Raw genomic sequence first — 24,018 nt, 5'->3', positions numbered from 1 at the left:
ACTCTGTAGCACCTTCCAACAGCTGCCGTTGTCCCTTCAGCAGGCTCAGCTAAAGCTGTAAAAAAGCTTTCCTGACCCTGACACTATTTTCTCAGGCAATGGGGACTACATGCTTGACAAATAATACATTTAATAAATAATATTCTAATCCTGGGCCCAAAATCCCAGCTCAGTACCTAGTGGTACTGGCAAAAGTTCACAGAGTCCCATAGATATACAATTCAGCTTTTGAACTGATCACTGCACAAATTTAGTCCTGCTCTTCATAAGGCTAATTCACATTTTCAGGTGGCTTTTTATGGCTGATATTTTTCCCCACCTCTAACTGATTTAAAAAAATAGCATCCCTCCATTTTTTGAACATTTGTATTTACAATGATCTTTTATCCCAGGTTGGAATCACACAGCTGTGAAAAATCTCAAAGGTAGAAAATGAATCACATAATAGGAGTTAAATCACAAAATCATCCTTGAGCCTGGCCAGAGTCAGCTTCCAGGGATTTGCACCTGAAAGGCAGTAAAACTGTACCACACCATCATAATTTCCCTGTGTGGAAGAACTTAATCAGTGAAAGAGCTTATTTCAGGACTTTTTTTCTATGCCTGATCTACGCTAAATACATTTTATTATTTATTTATTTAAAATTCTTGGCAATACATTTTATTATTTATTTATTTAAAATAAAGTTCAGAGACTTGCTCTTCAAATAGACTCCACACACAAAGCAGGTTGAAACAATGTCAGTGCACATTTTTATTGCAATGAAGACAGAGGGCAATGACTGACAATTACTACAGCTTTATATAATTATTAGCAGATCCAGCAAGTCAGCTGAGGATCCAAGGTTGCACAGAGAGACCCCAGTGAAGGTGACAGAGGTTACAGATGAGGCACAGGGTGATGACCCCTGCGTCAGTGAGAACAATCCAGCTGGGATTCCCTCATTTCCACTGTGCTCAGACTCCATAAGGCCTTATAACAACATCACATAATTTTAAAAAGGACATTCCACTCCCCTGAAAGATTATTAAATCTGTTGCAAAAAATACTGAAATGTGATGCTAGCTCGAGATCAATGGTTTAAGTAAGAAAAACTAGACTGGTTAAAACACGGTATTTTAAAAAACACTGCACTTTTTCTTATTTAAAAAAGGAAAAACAGGTTCTAAGATACTGAAAGGTTCAAGAGTACAAAAATATTTACCTTTTAGAAATACCCAAACCTACAATCACATAAAATAAGTCTCAAAATAACAATCTTCATAAAAATATGACCACCTATATTTAACTCAAGTCCTCAAACCTGTCCTATGCTGATAAAAAGACTTTCTTGAGAAATTCAGTTACATCTAAACAGTACATATTTAGATTACTCTGTAAAAGTAAAAGCAAGATTAAATACTGCTGTTATTAGAGAAACTGATTGAGCAGGGATGAGAAGATCAGGAGTCACAGGTTCTCTTATGCCATGCTACATTTATGGCAAAAGCATAACTGAAGGAAATTAAAAATAGTATTTCAACTCCCAAAAGCAGCTTGAGTTAATTGCACAAGTTCCTTGCATTTGTTATAAAGCTTAAAATTTGTGCTTGAACTTCAGGGAGAGCCTCATTCTTGTGCCAAGAGCCAGCACAAGACAACCTACCCTGAACTCATGCATTAGAGATGAGACACTGTGCTTTTGTTAGCCCTTACAGAAGGTGAATCAGGGCTAATTGTTATTTATAGAGAATAAAAATCAGTCTACCAGGTCTGACAGACTTTAAGTGACCAAGAAGTGCACATACAGCCAATAAATACAAAAATAACAAGAATTACACTCTTCAAACAATGTAGTGTTCATAAGACAGTAGAAGCACAACTCTGAGCTCGACATTTATCTTCACCCGGTCTAGTTTTGCCAAACTTTAAAAAAAAAAAACCAACCCCAAACATATATAATCTGTAGGATTTGAAAACCAAATACTGGTTTTGTTGGTGTTTGGGTTTTGGTTTTTTTTTATAAAAACCCCTGTGGTCCCAAATTAGTCCTTTTGAATTTTTAATAGCTGCAGGTGAACATATGCAGTACAGAAAATCAGATTTTTGTGAGCATCAAATTGCCTTTTTTGTGAGCATCAAATTGCCAAAGTTTGTAAATTCTACAAAGGTTTTATGAAAGCTTTTGAAACTGCAGTGAGTGTTCTCTGAAGGTGCAGAACAAAGTGGTATATATTCAAAGAAGAAATTAAATACTTTAGGAAAAAGATAAAACAACACCCCAAGAGAGCTAAAAAACTGCTTATGTCCATATATCACAAAAAACCTGAAAGCTATAATGCATGGCATGTTGGGACAGGATCATGGACTTGCTACAGCTGACTTTTCTGTTGAAAGTGGGTGTGACCCACCAGAAAGTCAGCAAATTATAGTCCTTTCTCAGTGCTCAAGATTTCCCCCTTCCCCAAAGACACTGAAGATTCACAAAGCTGAGGGTTTTGGGTGGGCTCAGACTTTATGAAACAGCAGCAACTTTTACAGGAACAGGGGGATCCCAGGTCCTGGGAAAAGCAAGTGACACCTAAAGCCCCTCTGAAGGCATGTTTAAAACCCATGTCCTTACAGGAAGTCTCTGTCTGCTCTGCTACAAATGAATTTTGACTCCACTTAGTCTGTGGGCTTTGGTCACAGATTTCAAAGGAGGCTAGGATGTTTCTTTCAGGTTTTGAAAGGCGGACACCCAGCTCCCCTTCCTCCAGTCAACACACAAAGTGAGAAAAACACCAGCATTAGGTTTCCTATTTTTTTTCCCCTTTCAGCAGCTTTTATTGAGTACCTGGCTGCCTGGAGTCACTGCTGTGTTATTTCTAAGGCTCACTTCCAGCTTACTCCTTGACTTGTGTTCAGCACAGACAGGCCCCCATTTCTCAATGGGGACTGTGTCTGCTGGCAAACAGCAGGGAACAGGACACTGAATGACAGAATAATGGTCCTGCAGGAGCAGACAGCATCTGGTCACTACACTACATAATTTGGGGACAGCAGCACAGGGCATAACAACTATGGTGCAGTTGGGTTTTGTTCATTTTCCTCTGGCAGCAAATGCATTTGAGATGATTTTGCTCTTCTTTCAGCCCCTCTGAGAGGTATGTCTTTCTTCACAAAGGTGTTATCAGACTTTTAGGACTCTCCTTGGAACTCCTAATGCCAGTGGTTTGTTGCTCATTTCTGAAACTGAAAGCAAGTAAAAGACTGAGCACATTTTCCAGGGTATCATCAGACACTTCCCTCTCCTACAAGCACCACTACAATAACCCTGTTACATTGCTAGTATAAACATGAGATGAAATAGAATGTTCTGTACAGTGTTCCTTGCTGGATGGCAGCAGCAGTGCAGCAAACAATGCCTGGAACTTGAACATCATTCAGCAGCTGTAACTCAGTTACTTCAGGCTGTTCATCCAAGAAACCTCCGAGGGGAATCTGGTTTGACTCTAGGATTTCTAGCTACAGTTTGTCAACTGCAAAGCTGAAAAGCCACATGATACATCTAAGAAGTAATTGTGATAAAGAGCAACATGTCCTTTCTCAAGGAAAGGCCTAGCAATTTTTCTGAAAGCATAATTACAGTTCTTTATGCTGACCAGGAATTAGATAAAGGGAATTCTAGCTTTTTCAAGCTATTATTGCTTACAGGGGCAAATTCCATTCCAATACCAATTTTCACTGAACTAAATGGTGGCTATGCAGCTGCTCTTTGGCTAATTCAGTTTCCCTCTGCTGCTCTAAGAATTTTTCTCACACTGTAGTGGATGTGCATAGATTTGAGTGGAAATGTTTGCCTGGGGCACCCTAAATAGCAATGTTGGTGGGACAAGAGAACTGTCATTGCTTACAGCTAAATCATATAAACCAGAGCAAAAGCTGTCCTGGCCTGTCTCTGGCTGCCCAGGAGGAGACTAGAATGTTGAAATCCTGCATTTAATTTAGAATAGTACCTAAAGAACTTACACTGGAAGAATGAAGGGTCTCATAATGCATATAATCCTACTAAATAAATAGTTAAAGGAATAGTTTAAATAAGGAGTTCATGAGAGTAAATTATATAATAGGATGGAAAATGTCTGGACATCTGAAGCAACAGCCTCAGGGTGCTGTGAAGGTCAGCCTTGCTTTGCCAGCACACATCAGCTCTCGGGTTTAGACATTCTGGAGAAATTGTATGATGTCATTGTCTGTCAAATTACCAACCCCAAAGAAAACAATCTGAAGGGCACTTTAAGAGCTTTGAAGTTTTGCAGTGGACCTGAAGAAACATGTTTTCTGATTGTGAAAAGGGACTGTATTCTAAACTCGTATGAAGTGTGGGCTGAATGAAAGCTGCCTTACCATTTCACCTTCAGCACCTGCTCAAAGCTCTCGGGCAGTGGATTGCCAAAGCTCTCTGGGAGAAACAGGGTCAGGATCCCAATCAGCACAGTCAGGCTCCCCATCAGGATGTAGGGTAGGAATCTGTCATAGGCACCTGGCAGAACACAGAATATTCCAACAGTACTCAATGTCCAAAATTGACAAACCCACATGTAAAGTTTATATTCCAAACGTTGGTGTAATGCAGAATTAATTGGAATAATTAGCTGAAAGATTCATCAATATCAAAGGTGAATCCAAAGGTGAATTACATCTATTACCTGCCAGCAAAGGGACTTTTCAGTTTTAAAGCTTCAGAATGTGCTCTTGGATGGCCACAGCTACCATAATTTTATGCCAACCCCCACTTTTGTAGCAGCCAAAAGTTTGGATCATTTTTTTTGTTTGTTTGGGGTTTCTTGTTTAGTTGGTTTTTATATTTTTATATTTTCAATGGGGATAATCAACATCTTTGCAAGGCAATAGCTCTGCTGGAGCCTTCAGTTCCACACTGTCATCAAGAACCAAATCCTCTGTTAAATAATACAATATGAGGGAATAAAATTGCTTGTAAGCAGTGAAGCACTAATCACTGCCTGAGATCATACACCCTGCTGGGCTGATGCAAAAGAAGGGAAGGGACTAAGTCAGCTGAACAGGTCAGTTCCAGACTAACAGCTCATTAATGGGGGACTGCTTTAAAGCCTTCCTTGCTGCAAAGGGAGAGAACATCAGGCTTTCCAAGACACACATGAGGCTCTGACCTTAGTCTCCTCAGAAAATTATTTTGGACATGAATGCAGCAGCCTCTGCCAGCAGCCTCAAGCTGGCACACAACTGTTTAGGCAGGATGCAAGATCCTCAAGTCATAACAGCACAGCAATGAAAAGGTCTTTCAGAAAAGGGATTAGCTAGGAGTTAAAGTATTGAAGATAGAGAAAGTACCAAACTGGACTTGACAGCTTTATTTTATAGCTGGGATAGAGCAATATGCTTTATAATGTATGGAATAAAGTCAGATTAAGAGGGGACCTCTGGGTATGTCTCACATAGCTGAAGTTTGTGATCTGATCTCCTCTGTGGTTTTGAGCTGGATGAATGGCAAGGTCCTAATTTAGCTGTAGCAAATAGCAGCCGCTGACAAGTTTCTCCTCAAACCTCTTAAAGTTTAAGAAACTATTTTGATGTCTGGAACAAGATTTTTTTTAAAAGACTGAGCCTATGGATACCTGGGAGAAAAAAACCCCATAAATCCACAAAAAACAATCAGTAAAATTGTTTTTTTGTCTACATTTCTCTCTTAGTGCTGCAATGGAGACTGAAGACCTTCAGGAGAGTCACAGTCCAGCTGACCCTTTCACTTCACATTTGCACTGTACAAGTATGAAACTAAGACAAGGCATTTTCATCATTTTTGGTACAGTGTGTTCCAGTTAACACTGGAATGCAGAGGTGAGTCAACACTGATTAGTTACAGATAGTAATCTCCTCTCCACTTTCCTGGAGAATGGAGAATCAGCATGAACCCCTCAGCAGTACACCAGCAATATTTTGTCAAAGCCAGCAAAGTCAAGCTCATGTCGTATCAAAGATCTCAGCAGGAAGCAACACTCATTAGAGGCAGAGAGAGCTTGACATGGGTCCAGTGATGGCAGAAGGAAATAAATCATGTGTGAATGAAAGAAAGAAGAGATTGAGCACCCCAGACTGAACAGAAGGTATTCACTTTCACCCTTAGTCCCCTAACCTCTATCACTCTTTCCTGTCTGCAACATGAGGAACATGCATTTTATGTATTAAACAAAAAACCAAACCAAACCAAAAAGTATTTGTCAGTTAATATATGAGCAGCACTCAGAATGTGATGGCATTGAGTGTCAAAAAAAGCCTATGAGGAAATTAATAATTCTGCTTACAGAAATATTGAGCAATAAGAAAAAGCAAAATGAATGAATGCTGAGATGACTAGTTTAGAAACTTTAAAAAAAATTTAAAAACCCACTTCAAGTAACCACACTTTCATGCCACTTAACTGTATGTTTTCCATGTATTACTTTGGAGAGCACAAATCCTGGGAATGTTTGGATTCCCACCTGCCAACATACCCATCTCAGGATGCACAGGGACAGTACCATGCAATCAATTTCCTACTGCTACATTTCCTTACCTGCAAGACCATTTCACACTCTCCTGGGAAACTAACTGGCACCCTGAGATGTGATTATCATTTCAGCCACTCTGCTTGCACAGCTTATAAACATCATCATTGTATTGGACCAGCTCTAACTCACTTCACTGATACATGAATGGTCCCTAAAGGAATGAAGTGCCTGATCCTTCTGTGAAGCCCAGGGAGCTCCACTTAATTTCTGCCATGTGAGCTCACACCCAAGCTGAGAGAAGGAACTGAAAAGCCAACAAGTGAAGGCACTTAAAGCTGAGCCTGCACTGTAGAAGCTCAGACAACTTCTCTGGTGTGGCAGTTGTGTGGTGCAAGGCAGGAAGGAGGAGATCTCACCCAGGTAAACGAAGTACGGAGCGATGATGCTGCCCAGCCTAGAGGCCGTGGAGGTGGCTCCCACTGCCATGTTCCGCACCAGCGTGGGGTACAGCTCCACGTTGTAGACATAAAGCATTGAAAATGCAGCTGTGATGCCAAACTTCCCAAGCATCACCAGTCCAACAGACAGGACATTAAGTTCTGGAGGAGAAAAAATAAAATCAAGGTGAATAAACAACACCCTGTGCTTATTACCTGTATTACTTCTACATCCAAAAGACTGTATTGCTGTGTTTTTCCAAAAGGTCATGAGTTGGGCGCTTTAGGTTATTTTAATTATACAAAATATTAATCCCATTCCTAGATGACTCCAAACTCCCCACTAAGCATAATGTAGATGCTCAGGTTATTTTGTATTTTTCAGATTTTGGTTGTCTTCAAGTAAAACAGCATTCTTGAAATGGAACAAAACTCTGGATTACACAGCAATAAACTGCAAGCTTGAACCCACCCCTTTTTCACAAATTCCTGTGGAGATTTACACACAGGGAAATCCGGATGCAGGTTTTTGTAGCCTGGAAGCACAACCAGATAAATCACAGTACACTTTCAGCTTTCATTTTAGAACTTGGTTCCCCCTGAACTATATAAAGCTCAGTAATTTGACACAATAAATGAGAGTTGAGTGTGACTCAGCATATACAAATGCAAAATAAACAACCTAAGGCTGCAAGGGATCAGCATAAACTTGACCTCGAATTCTAAATTTGATCCTGGTTTCCAGTAATTTTGCAGTACTATTACACAGTACCATAACATATTTTGAATGTTTCGTATACTTAAGTCACATGTTTAATTTTGTACCTGCAGGAACCAGCTGAATGAAGAGGACAACACTTCCCCCTAAAAACAAGGTGCCAGATAAGGAGTAGCGCCGTGGGAGGGAGCGGAGGAGAAGCCAGGCGATCACATACGCTGGAACTTCAATAACAGCTGAGAGGAAACAGTTGACATAGGCATTTCCATGCCAGTCTGGAGTGCTGAGGGACAGGCCAAAGTAACCAACTGATGTGAAAAACCTGAGAAAAGCAATAAAACCAAATTATTCCAGAAACAGCAGTCTCTGAATGCCTCCAGTGTTGCCTCAGATGTCGTTACAAAAATAGGATACCACAAAGCACCGCCACAGGCATTGTGGCTTAAAAAAGTCTCAGTGGCAACCCCCTCTTTCTAATTCTGTCATCCCATTCAGTGATCATATCCACAGCAGCTTGAAGACACCTCAGATTTCTCTGTCCTTTCTGCATACACTAAACCACAAAAAAGCTTTGTGGAAGTTGTTCACAAAGGCTTTTCACTGCAATGGACTCAAAGACACAATGAAAGTCTTGCAAGCTTCCCAAGCCAACTACATTCCTACTTGCAGCTAGTGTCAGGATCTCCCACCCTCAGCAGTTCCATTATATCTTATTTAATCTTCACAGAGAGCTGGATGTTCATGTTTCAGATCTCAGGAGTGCCTTACCAAATGTGCTAGCCAGTTCCTTTCTGCTGGAGTGAATATGGACAGAAAGAGTTCTGGTTTGTCTATATGGCATTATTGGGTCCTCATTTCTCATGGCTGCCCAGGCAGGGACCAGGATCTCACTGAGATGGGCACAGTACAAAACAGAACAAAAATGCTGGCCATGGGTCTGGTTCTTATTATGTTACTGAGTTGCTGCCTTTGCTTCAAGAAGAACATGTATCTTCAAATAAAGATTACAGAGATGGGTAGCATTAAAAAAAAAAAAAAAGCAACATACTTAAAAATGCACAAGTTGTTACATATAGTTTTCTAACTATTTTACATCTGAGTCAAGGCTACTGTCTCCATATTCTGCTGTGTTAATGCAGTGTGGTTGTGAGGACACTGAGGGCCATGTACCAGCCAAGGACCACTGGAGCTCGACTCCGAGGCTCAGACTTATTATCTAAACCCGTGGCATGTGCCCTCAAATCAGGAACTGTTCTATTGCCTGGGTACTTTAGGAATACACATTTCCTTACCACAAAAGTAATGACATAATAGTAATAGTTGCAATGTTTCGGGTTCGAAATAGGTCCAGAAGGATAGCCTTCTGCTGCTGCTGGGGCTTCGAATCCTGCATCTGAAGGAAAAAGGAAAACAAAACCAAAAAAATTCCCACACACCTAAGAGCATAACAACCTCTGCTACCCACAGTCCAGGCAGTTATGGAGTTATGGCTATCAGGGGATAAGGGCCACTTCTGCACCAGGGAGCACAGTCCTTAGGTGGAGCTTGTCCTTGCACCCAGCTGTACTCATGGGAGTTTCCACTGCACCACGAAGATTAATTAGAAAGGAGAATCAGCTGAGCAGGCAGATGAGTTAACATTTCCTCAAGGATGTCACATGGTACTTCCAGAAGTAACCTCAGTACCAGAGGCATTGTTCTGTCCATTCTCTGCACTGTCCATTCAGCTCTCTCAAACCTTCATAAGTGATGTGAAATGAATGAAGGAAATCAGCCGGTTTTGCTGCCTGCCAGCACCCTGACAGGGAGAGGAACAGATGAGAAAAGTTGGTGAGGCCAGGGCACATCACAGGAGCATCCACCACCTCAGATTGGAGATAGAGGGTCTAGTTTGAGGCTTGAAGCAGGAATCTTCTGGGTGGCATTAGGGTGCCTTTCTGCCTGCACACTTTGCCCTTGCCAGGGCAAAGCCAGAACTTGTGGCCAGGCTTCCCCCAGGCCCAAAGAACAAACCACCCTGCTTCTCCCTACAGGACTATCCAGGAGATACCCTTCCCTAGGAATAGATGATGGTTTCAAAGGAGTGTCTTTCTATTAATGTTTGAAAAATACTTCCAACATGAGACTTAGCATGCAGACATGTTTCTCAGGCTTTTTTGAACAGACACTTTGGCACACAAAATTTCCATGAAGCAGGTGAGTGTCTCCTTGGTTTATGAAAATATGCAGGAATGATAAAATGCTGCAATCCAAAAAAGTCATCCCCAGTTTGAAAGACATCTGAGGCCTGGCTGTGAAGTAAGAGAAGTGCTTTTCCATGGCTGGTGTAGAATGAGCTTCACATAATTGGAACACACACTTCAATTTTCACAAAAACTTCCACTTGGGAAAGAAATCTTCAGCCAAAATATGTGTGACAGTCAAGTGATGGATCCTGCTCAGGGGAGGGGTAACTCAGAGCATCTTTGTCCTGCAGACACTGCAGAGGAGCACACGGTGCTTTGCTCTCTGCTCTCTCTGCCACAAAAGGAAGGTGGCAGTATAAGGCAGCAGAGGAAGATCCGACCTACAGACACACGGTCATTGCTGAGGCAGGGCCGGAGGAGCCTTTGCACAAGAGGTGCCTCTGGAGGAGCTCCAGTGAGAGCAGAGCCAGTAGAGGGAGAGATGAGCACAGGATCCAACCATTCCACTGTGGCCGTGCTGCTCCCTGCTGCTGGGCTGCCAGGTTTCACCAGACTTTCTTCTTTTAACCAACAGATATGAAATACAGAAAAACCACAGTTTTGAAGAAGAGCTTGATGTTCTTCCCTGTCTTCACTCACATCATGGTTTTCAAGTCCCCTTGTAGCACTCAGGTGCTTTGGGCAACCTGAGGAGTCCCTCAGGCTCCATACAGACCCAGCTCATGTGGGTGCTGGTTCAGGGTCCCCCACACAGGCCCCTGCAAAGGGCTCTTGCTAAACTGCTAAAAAAGCACCAAACTGAAATGGGCACAAACACATTCTCCTTAGGTTTTTGCAGTGCCCAAAGGATGAAGCAATCTGAGTCACCCTTGCTTTGAAAACCACAATAAACAACTGCTGAGGAAGAGAATTTTACTGTGAAAAGCAAACAAATAAAACCTCCCTCTGGGTTCTCACTTTGATCTCTTTGATCACTTTGCTAACCCAGCACTTACCACAGGCCAGCAGCCACTGCCAGCCCAAGAGCTGCTGGTGCAAACCAGCTCTGCTGGCATTTCCCAACAAGACAACCAGCCAAACAGGGAAGTGCCAGCGAGGTACAGCACCAGGATGTGTGGAACATACCTCTGCAGTGTCAAAAAGCACATCTGGGGCTGGAAGGCCATTCATTTTTGCAGCCTTTTGGATAATAGCTTCTGCCTCCTTATATCTTCCCTGGGAGATCAGCCACCGAGGAGACTCAGGAATGATCCTATAATAAGTTTCAGAAGAAATGATTTAATGTTTCCTCAAAAGTAACAAGTTATAAATAACATATTTATTGTGCCTAGGAGTTACACTCGGATCTCACAGATTGCTTGCAGCAGGAGACAGCCAGCACAGAAGCATGTGGGCAATGTCATTCAAATACATGGGACCTTTTGTGATGCTAAAGTAGATGCTTTGTCCTCAGTGGTTGTTTTTTAGGGAATAACTGATGTCCACCAGGTGTCACCAGATAGACAGAAAGGATGGGAGTAGCTTAGCCAGTGTGAATCAAAAATATTCTTAGGAAACGGCACACAATGTGGAAATGCTTTAAATATGACAGTGTGTATTTAAAGGTTCTGTGTCATAGGAATCTCATATACAAACCTCACCATGTTATCACAGCTCTGAGGCAGATTTTCCCAGGCAGAGGGCAGGGGCAGTGTCCCCTTGCAGAGTTGATGACATTCTCTAATCAATCACAGGCACATGTTGAATGAATTAACACCAAGCACAGGACAGAAAACTTTAACTTTCCTTAACTAAATCCTTTGGTATTAACAGATGCTATCTTTCTCTCTTTAGCCAGCAGCACTTTTTCCTCTCCTTGGAAAAAAGCAGGTCAGGCACTCCTTTTCTGATGAGCCCTAAAGACTGACTCAAAGCCAGGTCAATAATTGCAAACATCAGATGATTTATATCTGATCGTTAATCACTAATGGGACTTTCTGTAAGATGAGCTGCCCCACTGCTCTTCTTACTGGGAAAGCTGAGGATCTTGAGACTGCAGAGATAATGCAGGAACCTTTTGGAGAATTTGGAAGGGAAATGAGTGAAAGAGCAAGAACTGTACAGAGCAGAGGGATGTGCAAATCACATGGCCCGTGGCAAAGCCTTGGCAGAGCTTTGCCAGGGCACCTTGATTCCCATCTACCCCCACCCAGGCCCCAAAGTGCCATCAGAGGAAGTTTTTGGCACTTTTAAGTGTAAGCTTTTAAAAGGCCTGGAAATTCCCAGCCCACAGATTTCAAAGCAGGACTCTGAAGCCATGCAGCCATACCTCGGGGACAGTTTTCCTGTGCCTCACAGTGCCTGCTTTACAGCAGACATCTGAGAGGGTCCTACCCAGAACCAGCCTCCCCAGAGAACAGCTGCTTGGTGCAGAGGGAAACGCTGCTGTGAGGAAGGAATTTGAAACACTTCAAGTGAAATAAGCAAATTGACCCTTAAACAGAATCTGACTGTCTTTAAAATCCCATGACAGCAGAGGTGGAGCTGAAAACCATTTTAAAGGTTTGGTTTGAAGACTGAGGTTAAAAAAAACCCAATTAACCAACAAACCATCAGCAGATACTTCTAACAAGACTGGGACATGCAGGAGGTGCTTTAGACTATAGAAGTGTGTGTGTAAATCACTCAACTGTTATAAAGATCCTAATCGCTCACTTACTTTTTCAAGATAGGAAAAAGAAAGGAGTTTCCTGAACAATATGAAAGGACTCTTCCTATTGTGAATTATTCTTAAGAGTGTGAGTGATGCCTTGCTTTTCCTTTCCTATTTTCAAACACCTGTCCCTCTAGAAAGGCAGCAACCAAACAGGGCTATCTGCCCTTCTTCAGTGCTTCAGTCCAGCTAAAAAGAGCAGGGCTTCAAGTACACAGCACCAACGAGGCTCTCTAGGTAGGTACTCGACTTAGAATTGGCAAGAAACCCCAAACAAAAAGTGTCCCCTGAAGGCAGAGCCTTGTGACGCGGTGAACAGAAGAGTGCCCTCCTCCCTGACCCAGCACAAAGAGCATCAGGCGGGAGGGGAGGTGGAAGCGTGGCCCCGGCATGGACTCACCACCAGAGCGGGATGCAGAACAGCCCCGGGACAGTGAGCGCCAGCAGCAGCATCCGCCAGTCTCTGATGAAGTAAGCAAACAGTGGCAGCAACATGTAGCCAATTGCAAAAAATATGCAAACTCCTAATGTAGAGAATAGAATACGAACTGATTTGCCAAGAATTTCTGTGCCTGTTTAAAACAAGGGAGGTTGGATTAGCATTTTAACTCTTTGTTTTCAAGCATGACTAAATACTTTATTGCATTTACAAACAACAACAAAAAAATAAGCTAAACAATCTTAGAAAAGAGCAGCACGGCACAGACATGCCTGTACAGAGAAGCTGCTGGGAGTATTGGGAACCTTCAGATAAAGAAGCTACTTCTGTTTGCTTTGATTAATGCATTGGCTGACACAGATAAGGACAGGCATGGGGGATGGCTGGCAGACTTCCAGGAGCCTTCCCCACACACTCATCCTGCTCCCCCACTTAACCCATCTGGATTTAAGATTAATTCACTGCTGGGCACTTCACTTTGAAAGAGCAAAGGTCTGAGCACAGCAGACTGGCATGGGATGGAAGGATGTGAATTTACAGTAAGGTGAGGTGGAAACAAATTTCCCACCTATTTTTGGGAACAGAAGGAAGGTTGGAATGTTGGATGGGCACATCAGGGGCTGAAGGACAGAACCAGGGAAGATGCCATCTTCTAGTAATGTTACTGTTCCAGTAGCCAGGCAGCAGTCAGGGAAAGCGTCCTACAGCCATTGCACCATGCAGCAACCTAATACCGAGTCATGAAAACTCAGACAGTTCTAAGCCTTCCACAGCACCTCAATTCTTTTATAATAAAACACCCAACCACTCCTTAACAGAATCCAGTGAAGCTCTCAGGTCCACCTCACTTCTCCTTGAGCTCTCAGCCCCTGGTCTGCAGAGCTCTCCTTCACATCAGGAGCACTGCAAGGGCCATAACTGCCACAGTCTGATCTGGACTCAATTAAAACACAAATGACACTGAGCATACTGAGGGTCACAAAGTGTGGAGAGTGTACTTGGGCTGTGTATCATGGCAAGAACTCCAACATTTATTATTGTTGGAGTTCTTGACATGATTATTGCAGAGAAGATGGAAAAAAAATACCCAAGACTGGAAAACCCTCCTATTTGATAGTTACATGAATTCTCATTTCAGAAACCGGGAGTAACTGAATAAAGTCACAGGCAGCAGTGACTCGTGGCTGCTTGGGGACACAGTGCTGCATCCTTTTCATAGCACTGACTTCACCTTATGCTCTTCTGAACTGTTTTTTTCCCCATTAAACCTCATGGGGTAGGAAACACCAGCATTAACCAGTAATGTACAATTTTAATCTAGCTCACATTACAATCTACAAATTGTAATGTTGATACCAGGGGTTTAAAACTAGCCATAAATATATATTTGTACAGACTTTAAAGACAGCAAATCCCAGTTCCCCCCCTGAAACCTGCATCACTCATCCCCATAATTTGCCCATGCTGTTGCCTTTCCTGAAATCCCCGTGTCCAGTGGGAGCCTCTGTGGGGTCCCCTTCCCATGGGGTCCCTTGTTCCCTGCAGGGTCCCCAGGCCATGCAGCTGCTGGGTCTTTATTCCTACACTCCCCATAGTCAAGAAAGCAAAAAATCTTCCAAAACTTAGGATTTTATCACTGATCTCAACACTGAGAGCATTTATGGCTAGTGGGGCTTTGGCACCCAGCCAGCTCCTCTGCTCTGGTCCCTCTGACACTCATCGTGCCTGGAAATTGCTGGTTTGCTCCAAGGCTCTGCACTCAGGTACGCACTGGCCTCTCTGCAAAGGGTGCAGAGGGAGGCAGGGATGCTCCCAAATGCCTTCTGTATCACAGAACTGCTGCTGTTGCTAAACCCTGGACACTGCCTTGAATGTCTGCTCCAAAGAGGAATGAAATGGATGTTTATTTAGACTCTTCCTGCTCTCTTCTTTTTCTCTAAACCTACAGAAAGTATAGGCTTGAAGAATCACAGAGCAAAACACCAATCATTCAAAGTAGGAATTTTACCAGTACAGATTTACCACTGTCTAATTAAATGATCCAGGTTCAGAGGGAAAAAAAGTAACAGTACATTAAGCAAACATTGAATCTAATGCAAATATATTCATACCCAAAATGAAGGCCACCACGTAGTTAGAGATCTGTCCCATCCCCACAATGAGGAAGAGCACTGTGAACATCTCCCAGCTGGTGGAAAAGATCTGCAGAAAGCTGAAGCCAGTCTGCACAGCCATTGTCAAAAAAAGGATATTCTTCCTGCCAAACCTTTAGTAAAGAAAAAGATTATTATTGAAACAGCATGTATTTATGGTGGGGCCTATGTAAGAGGGCACAAGGGAGAACAAACATCCAATCTCAAGTGATGCATCTCAGCATAACCTGAAGTTCTGTTCATCTCAACAAAAATTATTTTCATATGCATTAAAAAAATATTAAAATTTCTAAGACCCACGAGACAGAGAAGAAAAGCTATGAGCAGAAACTTCAGAAAGCCACTAGGCAGAGATTAAGGAGACTAGGCAACAGTACAATAGGGAGACACATGCAGACTGCAAGCCACACACCTGAAAGTGAGAAAATGATGGATTTCAGGCTACTGGTACCTAGGCTTTGCAACACCATTATGCTTTGAGTGTGCTAAATAGCTAAATAGTCAACTGGTTCTGGTCTGAGTTGCCAGACAAACTGCCCCCTTTGTCTCACCTGTTTCTCTGCATTAGGATGGCTTGTGGTCCTGGAGAGGCAGGACAAGCTCAGGTTTTCAAACCTGTGGCACAGATGCTGCACAGGCTGCATCACCTGCTGCCTGCAGCAACCCTTCACTTGGAAAGGCTTCTATGGCAGGCATGTGGAAATTGCTTAGGGACAGGCTCAGATCATAACCCTTTACTGACAAAAACCCCAAATAATCCAAGGAAGCTCATGTGGGAAGGCATGAGCTGGGCTCCAGTGGCTGTGCTGCCACCAGGGCACACACACTTCCTCAAATGCTCCCACTGGGAAATGGCACCACTGGGATTTAGTGATTATCTCATCTCCCTTTCAAACTTTAACACCAACTGACTTCTGCACTGGGGCAGGAGTCAGGAGATTAAATTCAGATCACATGGAATTTAATGCTGGAGGCTTTAGGATTAAGACTCCCAGTGAGTTTTGAAACCCCTCCACTAAGCACCCAGAGGAGCACTGCTACCTCATGACATCCTCATTCCCAGAGAGCAATCAGAGCAGGACCAGAGATCTCACCATATGGCTGTGGACACAGGGCTGAGGGCTCAATGGAGCAGAGATTTGCACAGGGAATGTGTATTCTGCATTCAACACTGCTAAGGCCAAAACCTCAACACTGCTGAGACAATTATCAAATGCCTGTAATGATTTTTTTACATTTATATCTACTTAGTGAGATGCTATGACAATTGCTTTCATTTTCAGGTTATCTTTTTTCCTTCCTCTCACATGTCCTTACTCTGTTTCCACCAAACCATCTCTCCTGTGCGGAGATTCCATTCAAAGGGCAAATTCCTATCTTGCAGCTCTAGCAAGGGATTATCAGTTAATGTGCAACAAAACCCAGCATCTTTTAAACTACTGAAAAGGCTGGATAAAGAAACAAATGGGAAGTGGATTGTGAAGGGAAGCCCACCGCATCAATCTGCAAAGCAGCCACATGGGCTCCTTGTGGGGATCAGTCCCTGGGCTCTGAAGTGCCCAAGAGAGAGAGAAATCCTTCACCTGGGGTAAGCCAGGATGGGATTTTTGAAGAAGCCAGGCCAGTTACCTAATTTAGACCAGAACTCAGAGCACTGGACATTTCACTCCTTTTGTCTCTCAAAACAAATGCCCCAGGTGTGCTCTGCCCATGGCATTACCTGTCTGAGAGCTGCCCCGAGATGAAGGAGCCGATGAGGACCCCCACAAAGAAGAGGGAGGTGGTCAGTGGGGATTTCCAGTCGTCCTCACACACCAGGTTCCACTGCAAGAGAAAGTCCTGTGCTCAGACACAGCCCCAGTGCTGTGCTGAGCCTCATCCAGCACAGGGGCTGCTGGCTGGAGACACACACATCTCCGTGCAATGGAATTCTGTTTCCCACACTTCCACCCATCACCAGCACTGTTTTCTTGGCCAAGGTCACTGTTAGAATATCCTGCTTAAAGCACATGAAAATGAAGGGAAAATTATTTTCTCCCCAGGCAACTCCATGAGGCCAAAGCACCAGCAGCTGTCTGACACAGCCCCATTGCCTCTGGCCAGCCATGCCAAACCTGATGGGAGCCCATGTGTGCAGCACAGAGGCTGTCCTGCACCTGCTTCCAGTACAATTCTCCCATCATGTGCCCACCAGACCCCTGGAGCTGGCTCCCCATGGTCCAAGATGCTTCCACCAGTGAAACAGAGCAATGGAGAAGGGTAAAGAACCATCCCAGCTAAGGACAGCTGCCAGTTGACCTCTGCCAGCACAAAACCTGCTGCATCTCTCTAACTTCTGGGGCTGACAAAGCATGTGTAGGAAGACACACAGAATGAAATGTCTTTTCTTGCACTGATGTGTTACCAAATTCTGTTCCACCCCACCACCTGCACCACTGACTTGCCACCCATCACTCACAGCCTCATGACTGCAGCTGGCTGTGGCTGCAGACTTAGGACAGGAGCCAGTGTGGAAACTTCCACCTAAAACTACTCATAACCTCAGACAAGGTTTTAAAAAAATAAAAATGGCATCATGAGCCTCTGTCCACCGAAGTTAGAGCTGAGCATGTTTCTGCCAAGGCTTGCTCCCTTCCTGGTGACTAATCTCCTGGTTAAGGCATGCCTGCCAGGAGCACTTAGGGAGAGGCTTCAAACGTGTCACTCTCAGATCAGATAATTCTACTACAATGGTAAGCTAGTTAGATACAGATTAAAGCATGGCATCATTTTAATAATTAGCCACGCTATCAGAGAGCAGGGGCATTGCCTGCACCAGCAGCCACCCTTTGCACAGGCAAAGGCTTGGTGATGGAGCAGAAACCTGCCATCAAACCTGCTCAGGCTCCTCACTCAGCTGCAGGCACCAAGGAGCAGCCCTTGTGTTACAGAGACCCCCAGGTGCTGTCTGATGGCACCACAAGCCCTGCCAAAAAGAAACCACCAGTGGATTGGTGGGTGAGCTTCACAGCTGCTGCAGAACAGGCAGGCAAACCCCAGAACAAGAGGGAAGGTGGTGTGGTTTGATGCAGTTTGCTTTGGACTATAATTTAGGCAGGAGATGCAATTAATGCCTATTTTCAGACAGAACAGAAGGACCCTGCCAGCAGAGGGGAGTCAAGTTCCTCTGCCCTTTGCCCAGCCTGCAAAGTAACACCAGCTACCAACAAAAAAAGAAGCTGAGGTTAAATACACAGCCCATGCCTCTTCCCGAGGAACACACATGTCTTCAATGCAGGAACAAGGAGACTTGTGGACTAAAATGTGCCTCCAAGACCTTATTCTGATTAAGAACAAAAAGAACCCTGTGGCAGAATTTTCTGTAAGGTATTTTCTTGTCCCTGCTGGGAAGGGAGAGGTGGTGAAGTGTGGGCCTGTCTGGGCACACACCTGCACTTATATGCACTGTGTTTTGAGAAGGTGGAGGTTAGCATGTGGGTCAGTGGGGCTCTGGTACATTCAAGGATGATAGCTGGGAAAAACAGATGCAGAGATCTACTTCACCTGTGAAAGAAAACAGATTTCTGTAAAGAAAGTCAGTACAAATCAAGTCCAGTATTTAAAACAAAGCAAAATTCAGCTACAAAACCCACAGCATTTCAAGTGCAGGGCAGAGGTCTTTCACTCATCCTGCACCTTCCTTGCCCCACTCAGGGAAAGCTGTTGAGTGACAGCATGGCAGAATCTGCAGCTCATACAAACTATTGTCAATTATCTGGGTACTGAGCACCTGCTCCTGGACCTTCAGACTTGAGTTGCTCAAGGTTAAGGATCAATGTTTTCAAAAGGTCTCCATGGTGCCAAAGGCAGTTTGGCTGTAAAATAAACCCAGCTAAATAATAACTTGCTCATGAAACTGCATTACCTCCTTGGTGTTAAATGCCTCCTATCCAGGTGTTTGCTCCGTTTTTCCCATGATATACTGCATATCCAGCAAAAATTCACTGTACAGGGTCAAGTCTGTCAGATTTGGGGGATGTATAAAAAGCACACAGCAGCTGGCTGTCCAAAGAGGGGTTTCTGTGTACAGAAACTCACTGCATTTGACCAGAAAACACACAAACACATCAAATCCATCTGACTTCAAGTATACCTGAAGCTGCTGAGTGAACAATCCACCTACTTTAGCTCCAATATCACATGGTACCTGAGCAATACAGCCCTACCCTACAGCTACACCTCATGTCCCAAATTCCAGCTTCCCATCCCCACAGGCACTCACTCTGACTGAGGCTCATGCACAGTGATCAACCACATAGAAACACGGTAAGGTTTCAGCAGTGCTTCAGTGTGTAGGGAAAAGTGAAATGTAGCTTGTTTGACCCCTTCCTCAGAGCTGCATCCCTCACAGACAGCACCAAGCACACCATGGCCACAGGCCCAGCCACAGCAAAACTGCCTACAGCTAAAACTTCCAAAATGTCTCTACTGGGCTAATTATACATTAACCAGAAAATAAGTAATTCTGTAATGTCCCTAGCAAAGCAAACTGGGGAGCAAAGTTCATGTAAGATTCCAGGCAAGGCCTCTGAATGCTAGGAATAGGAGCTGCTCAAGAACACTGTTATTAAATCATTTTATTCCCATCAAATCCCTACAGCCCTCTCTAACAAGCTCCCAGCTGCAAGAGCCAATTCTGCTAAGTGCTGCTGGTAGGAGCACTATAGATGGAGGAGCTTTCTGAAAAACTGAAATTGCTGGAGAAGGTGCCCTGACTGCCCCAAGTGCCCCCCTGCCAATCAGAAATCACTAATTAACCCCCTGAGTACAGCCCATTCACATCAGAGGAGAAAACACTTGTGGAGCCTCGTGTAAATGGGTGGGGCTGCAAACCAGGGAAAATCTGAACTTGTTTCCAAGAGTAAAGCTGACCATGAATAACTCAAGAAGTGTTAATTATTCACAGATGGCCCCATCCTGCTCCCTGGGTACCAGGTCCAGCAATGACACCAGCTCTGCACAGTGCACAAGTGACAAGCACTGAGCACATGCAGATTCTGCCATGCTGTCACTCAACCTCCATGCCTGAGCACAGGGTGGGTTTCCAGGGCTGGGCAGGGCTGCTCTCCACTGATGGAAAAATCCAGAACAGAATAGAAAAGACCTTCAGACGTCTTCAAACTACAGCAATTCCTATCCAGTCTCTTGCCTCTGCCAGTCCCAAAGGCTTCTGGTTTCTGCCTTCACTAACATCAGGGCCAGGGCTGGGACAGGGACTGAGCAGGATGACCCAGGGGACAGAGCAGTAGCCCCTGCAGAGCCTCTGGCACTCCCTCTGCCCTTTGCAGGGGCCCCAAAGTGGTGTCTGGGGTACACACCATGCCCCCGTGGTGGAGAGCAGCTCAGTGTCCCCAGGGAGCAGTGCTGGTGACAGCCTGGCTCAAGGGTACTAACTGGATCCTAATGCCTACTCCAAAGAGCAAAATGAGTGCTTGTCCTTCAGCCTCTAAGTCATGTTTGATCTGAACAACATTATCTGGAAGTAAAAGAAAAGTAGATTTGTTCCAGAAAAGCATACCAATGTAACAGACCCCAGGAGCCTGCCAATAGGAAAAGGAAACCCTGCAACCCCTTCATCTCAGCCAAGGATCACTCCTGACCCCACAATGACTCACATTTCCACTTGCTCACCATTGCTCTTACAGCCCCTTTCTTACATCAGCCTGGCCCAAAGATCACCTGTGGACACATTCACTTTTCCCCATTATCTCCATTTTAAGACCACCAAAATGACTCAGTCTGGGATTCTCTGGTCCCAGAGTTTAGCATGTCCTCACAGACCAAGTAACACAGGTGCTGAGCTGGCATCTCCCACTTGCCTTCAACCAGCATTTAGTAACAGGATTAAATGCAACTGAATGAATCAAATGAAGTCTCCAGCACTTAATCCTGTACCATCAAGTTCTGTTCTTTAATTGAGATCTGAAGCTATTTCTTCACTAAGCTCTTCTGGTGGCCTGTCCTGGCTTGTCTTTCCTAATACAGAGAAAAATGTTGTGTACAAAAAATAAGCATCTCAAATTTGTCTAAACTGCCTCTTTCCAGTATTTAATCAGTGCCTGTTTCCTTGTTTTGAAACCAAATTCAGCATTTTTTCCAAATGTCCGTGACAATTTTGAAAAAAACAAGTATCCTTTTCCATCTGGCTTACAGATGGGAACCTGGCATTTGGTTTCCATCTCTGAATGGCTATTGCCTCTCTGGCACACCCCAGGCCCCAAGGCAAACCCCACAGCTATATCCCATCCAAATACTGCACAGAATGCTCTTGCCTGGCATCTTCCAATATAAATGTTTTACTCTTCATTAAGAAGAATCACATTTCTACTCCTTTTGCTTCATTTACTGCCTCTCCCAGAGCACGCCCTGACTCTAAACAGAGATAAGTTCATAGAGACACCAGGATAAACTGACCTCCCTCTGGCAGTGAGAGTGGCATTGTCTGTGCCAGTGGTGGCCACCAGGCACCTGCCTGGCAGCCGTGCCAGCCTGTGGCTATGTGGGCAGCAGCTGTGCCAGCCGGGCATGTGGGCAGCAGCCAGGCTGCTGCTTCAGTTTGCCCATGGCCAGGAGCAGGGCAAGCCTCCCATGAAGCCCTGCCTTGATCTGATATTGTGAGGATCTCCAGCGACTGAGTACCAGTGCCAGCACAAATGGCAAGTGTCACATGTGCCAGTGGCATCCCTTTGAGCAGGTGACAGGAGGCTGCCCACCTCCTGCCCACATGGCATGTGGCTGAGCCTATGTCTGCCCACCCCTGGCACAGAGCCGGTCCTGTGTCCTCAGGGCACAGACTCCTCGCCTCAGCATCAGAACCTTTCCTGGCTGTGCCATCCTCCGATGTTTTTTTGGTGGCAGATGTTGCTGCTGAGTCACAGGGACTCGTGAGGAGGGATCCCCACCCTTTCCCTCTCACGCTCCCGAGGGTGAGGAGGGTGGCCCTGGGCTGAAGGAGCGCGGAGCCTGCCAGCTGCCACTGCCTGCCACGAGGGCGAGCCTGTTATTCCCTGAAACCCCTTACACAACGAGGAACAGCAGCAGCACTCCTGCAGCTTCAGAGGAGTCATTTCCCTTCTCTAACGGAGCTCCCCGCTCCGTGCCAGCGTTACGGAACAGCACGGCTCTGCCCCCACACCATGGCACGGCCAGAAGACGCAAACAAGTGCTCCCATTGCCCGGCACCGCTGATGTTCGCCCGTGACGCTCTGCACAGATGATGCCACTGCAGGCAGAGCCTGACAAACCGAGGGGACAGCCAGGCCAGGCTCCCGCAGGAGTGACCGCGGCACCTGCCTCCCGCCGATCCCAGCGCTGGCGGCCACGGAAGCACCGGCATTCCAGGGCACCGGGCCAGCGAGGGTCCGCTCTGCTCTAGCCCCGGACAGCTGGGGGTGTGTTTATCTGAACGTATCCACGTCCCCATTCAACGCTGCACTGAGGACGAGCAATTCCATCACATAGAAAATTACCGGCATGGTCAGCGTGCGGCAGGAGGAAACTACCGGGCTTCAATTTTCAGCCTCTGCCTCCCCCTCCACACAAACCTGTCCCAGAGTAAAACCAGCTGGCAAACACAGCTGGAACGGCGAGGGCGCGCAGCTCCTTCAGTCAACCTTTACCTCCCGCGTCCCTCCTGCCTCTCCCAACATCGTGCCCAGCCGGACCCCTCCCCACAGGCACTTCACCCGATGGTTCCTGCTCCCCGTTCGCCCTCCCCCGGACAGAATGACAGGCCCCGGCCCCAGCACGGCCCTAGGTAGGGGTGTCACCGCGGCCGCGCACCTCGGTGACGATGGTGGAGCGATAGACATCGCGGCTGTACTCCCAGCCGTCCAGGCACGGCTCCTGCTCCAGCGCCTCCAGCTCCACGTCGGAGCCGGGTCGCAGCCCCAGCGCCGAGAAGTTGGCGAGCGCGGCCAGGCGGTAGCGGCGGCAGCGGCTCGGCACCTCCTGCCCGTCCCGCAGCTCCAGCGGGATGCTGGCGTTGCGCCACTCGCCGCTCAGGTTGGCCCCGCGGGGCACGACGCACCGGTGCTCGGGCGTGCCGGCCAGGAACACGACCGACATCCCGTTGAAGCCATTGGGAATGATGCTGGCGCTGAGCAGAAAGAAGACGAGGCGCTGGAAGCGGCCCCATTCGCCCAGGAAGGCGGTGGCCGCATCGTAGTCGCGCATGACGAGCGCGGAGCAGCTCCGAGGGTCTCCCCCGGAGCCGCGCTCCGCGGAGGCGCGGGCAGCTCCGCCCAGCCCGGCCCAGCCCAGCCCGGCCCGGCCCCCGCGGGGCGGCGCGTCCTGGCCCGGCGGGCCCGGCCGGAGGGGACCGGGGGGGCTCGGCCGGCGCCGGGCTCTGCCGACCCCGCCTCCCCGCGGCATCCCCGGGGCCTTCCCCCGGGCACCGCTTCTGCTCCGCCGCCGGCTCCGGAGCTTTCGTAGGAGGCGTGTCCGGGTTTTTTCCATTTATTTGCCTGGGCAGCCGCAGCCGGAGCGGAGCGGGTGGTGCCGGTACCGGCACGGCAGGACCGGGCCGCTGTATCAGCAGCAGCTGGCGGTGCGAGATCAGCGCCTGGTGGGAGAGCGGCGATGGCTCCGCCGCCCCCAGCCTTCCCCGAGCCCCGAATCCCTCCCTTCGGGCAGCCAAAACAGGCTATATCCCCTGTATTGGTGCTGCAAGATGGAGGCACAGCATCGTACCACCCCCGCGGGAGCGGAGCACAGCCGGGCATATCGAGCACGGTTGATGGACAGGCAGCTGGAACAGGAGCCATCAGCTGGGAGCTGCCGGGCCGGCGGGGTCTCTCTCCCTGGCTCATCCCACCAAAGGTAGCGACGTCAATAATGGGAGCCCTCCTGCACACTGGCACA

The 24,018-nt window shown here is 46.3% G+C and overlaps 1 protein-coding gene across 2 annotated transcripts; it reads right to left on the bottom strand.

The window, feature by feature from the left end:
* Positions 1-730: 730 nt before the first annotated feature.
* Positions 731-23,498, bottom strand: SLC22A4 (solute carrier family 22 member 4). 2 transcript variants are annotated; one of them, XM_054643271.2, is made up of 10 exons: positions 22,939-23,498; positions 16,838-16,941; positions 15,076-15,230; positions 12,926-13,049; positions 10,959-11,085; positions 8,940-9,040; positions 7,755-7,969; positions 6,909-7,091; positions 4,370-4,505; positions 731-3,214 (listed from the first exon to the last, which is right to left on the bottom strand). In XM_054643271.2, the coding sequence occupies exons 1-10, from the start codon at positions 23,329-23,331 to the stop codon at positions 3,139-3,141; spliced, it is 1,614 nt and encodes a 537-aa protein (XP_054499246.1). In that variant the 5' UTR covers positions 23,332-23,498; the 3' UTR covers positions 731-3,138. The 2 variants fall into 2 exon arrangements, with proteins under 2 accessions (XP_054499246.1, XP_054499245.1); XM_054643270.2 differs by having other exon boundaries at positions 12,926-13,097; positions 22,939-23,495.
* Positions 23,499-24,018: the final 520 nt, after the last annotated feature.

Source organism: Agelaius phoeniceus, chromosome 15 (assembly GCF_051311805.1).
Source record: "Agelaius phoeniceus isolate bAgePho1 chromosome 15, bAgePho1.hap1, whole genome shotgun sequence".
Taxonomy (NCBI): Eukaryota; Metazoa; Chordata; class Aves; order Passeriformes; family Icteridae; genus Agelaius; species Agelaius phoeniceus.
The sequence above is the reverse complement of the archived record's forward strand: the minus strand, read 5'-3'. Positions and strand labels throughout refer to the sequence as shown.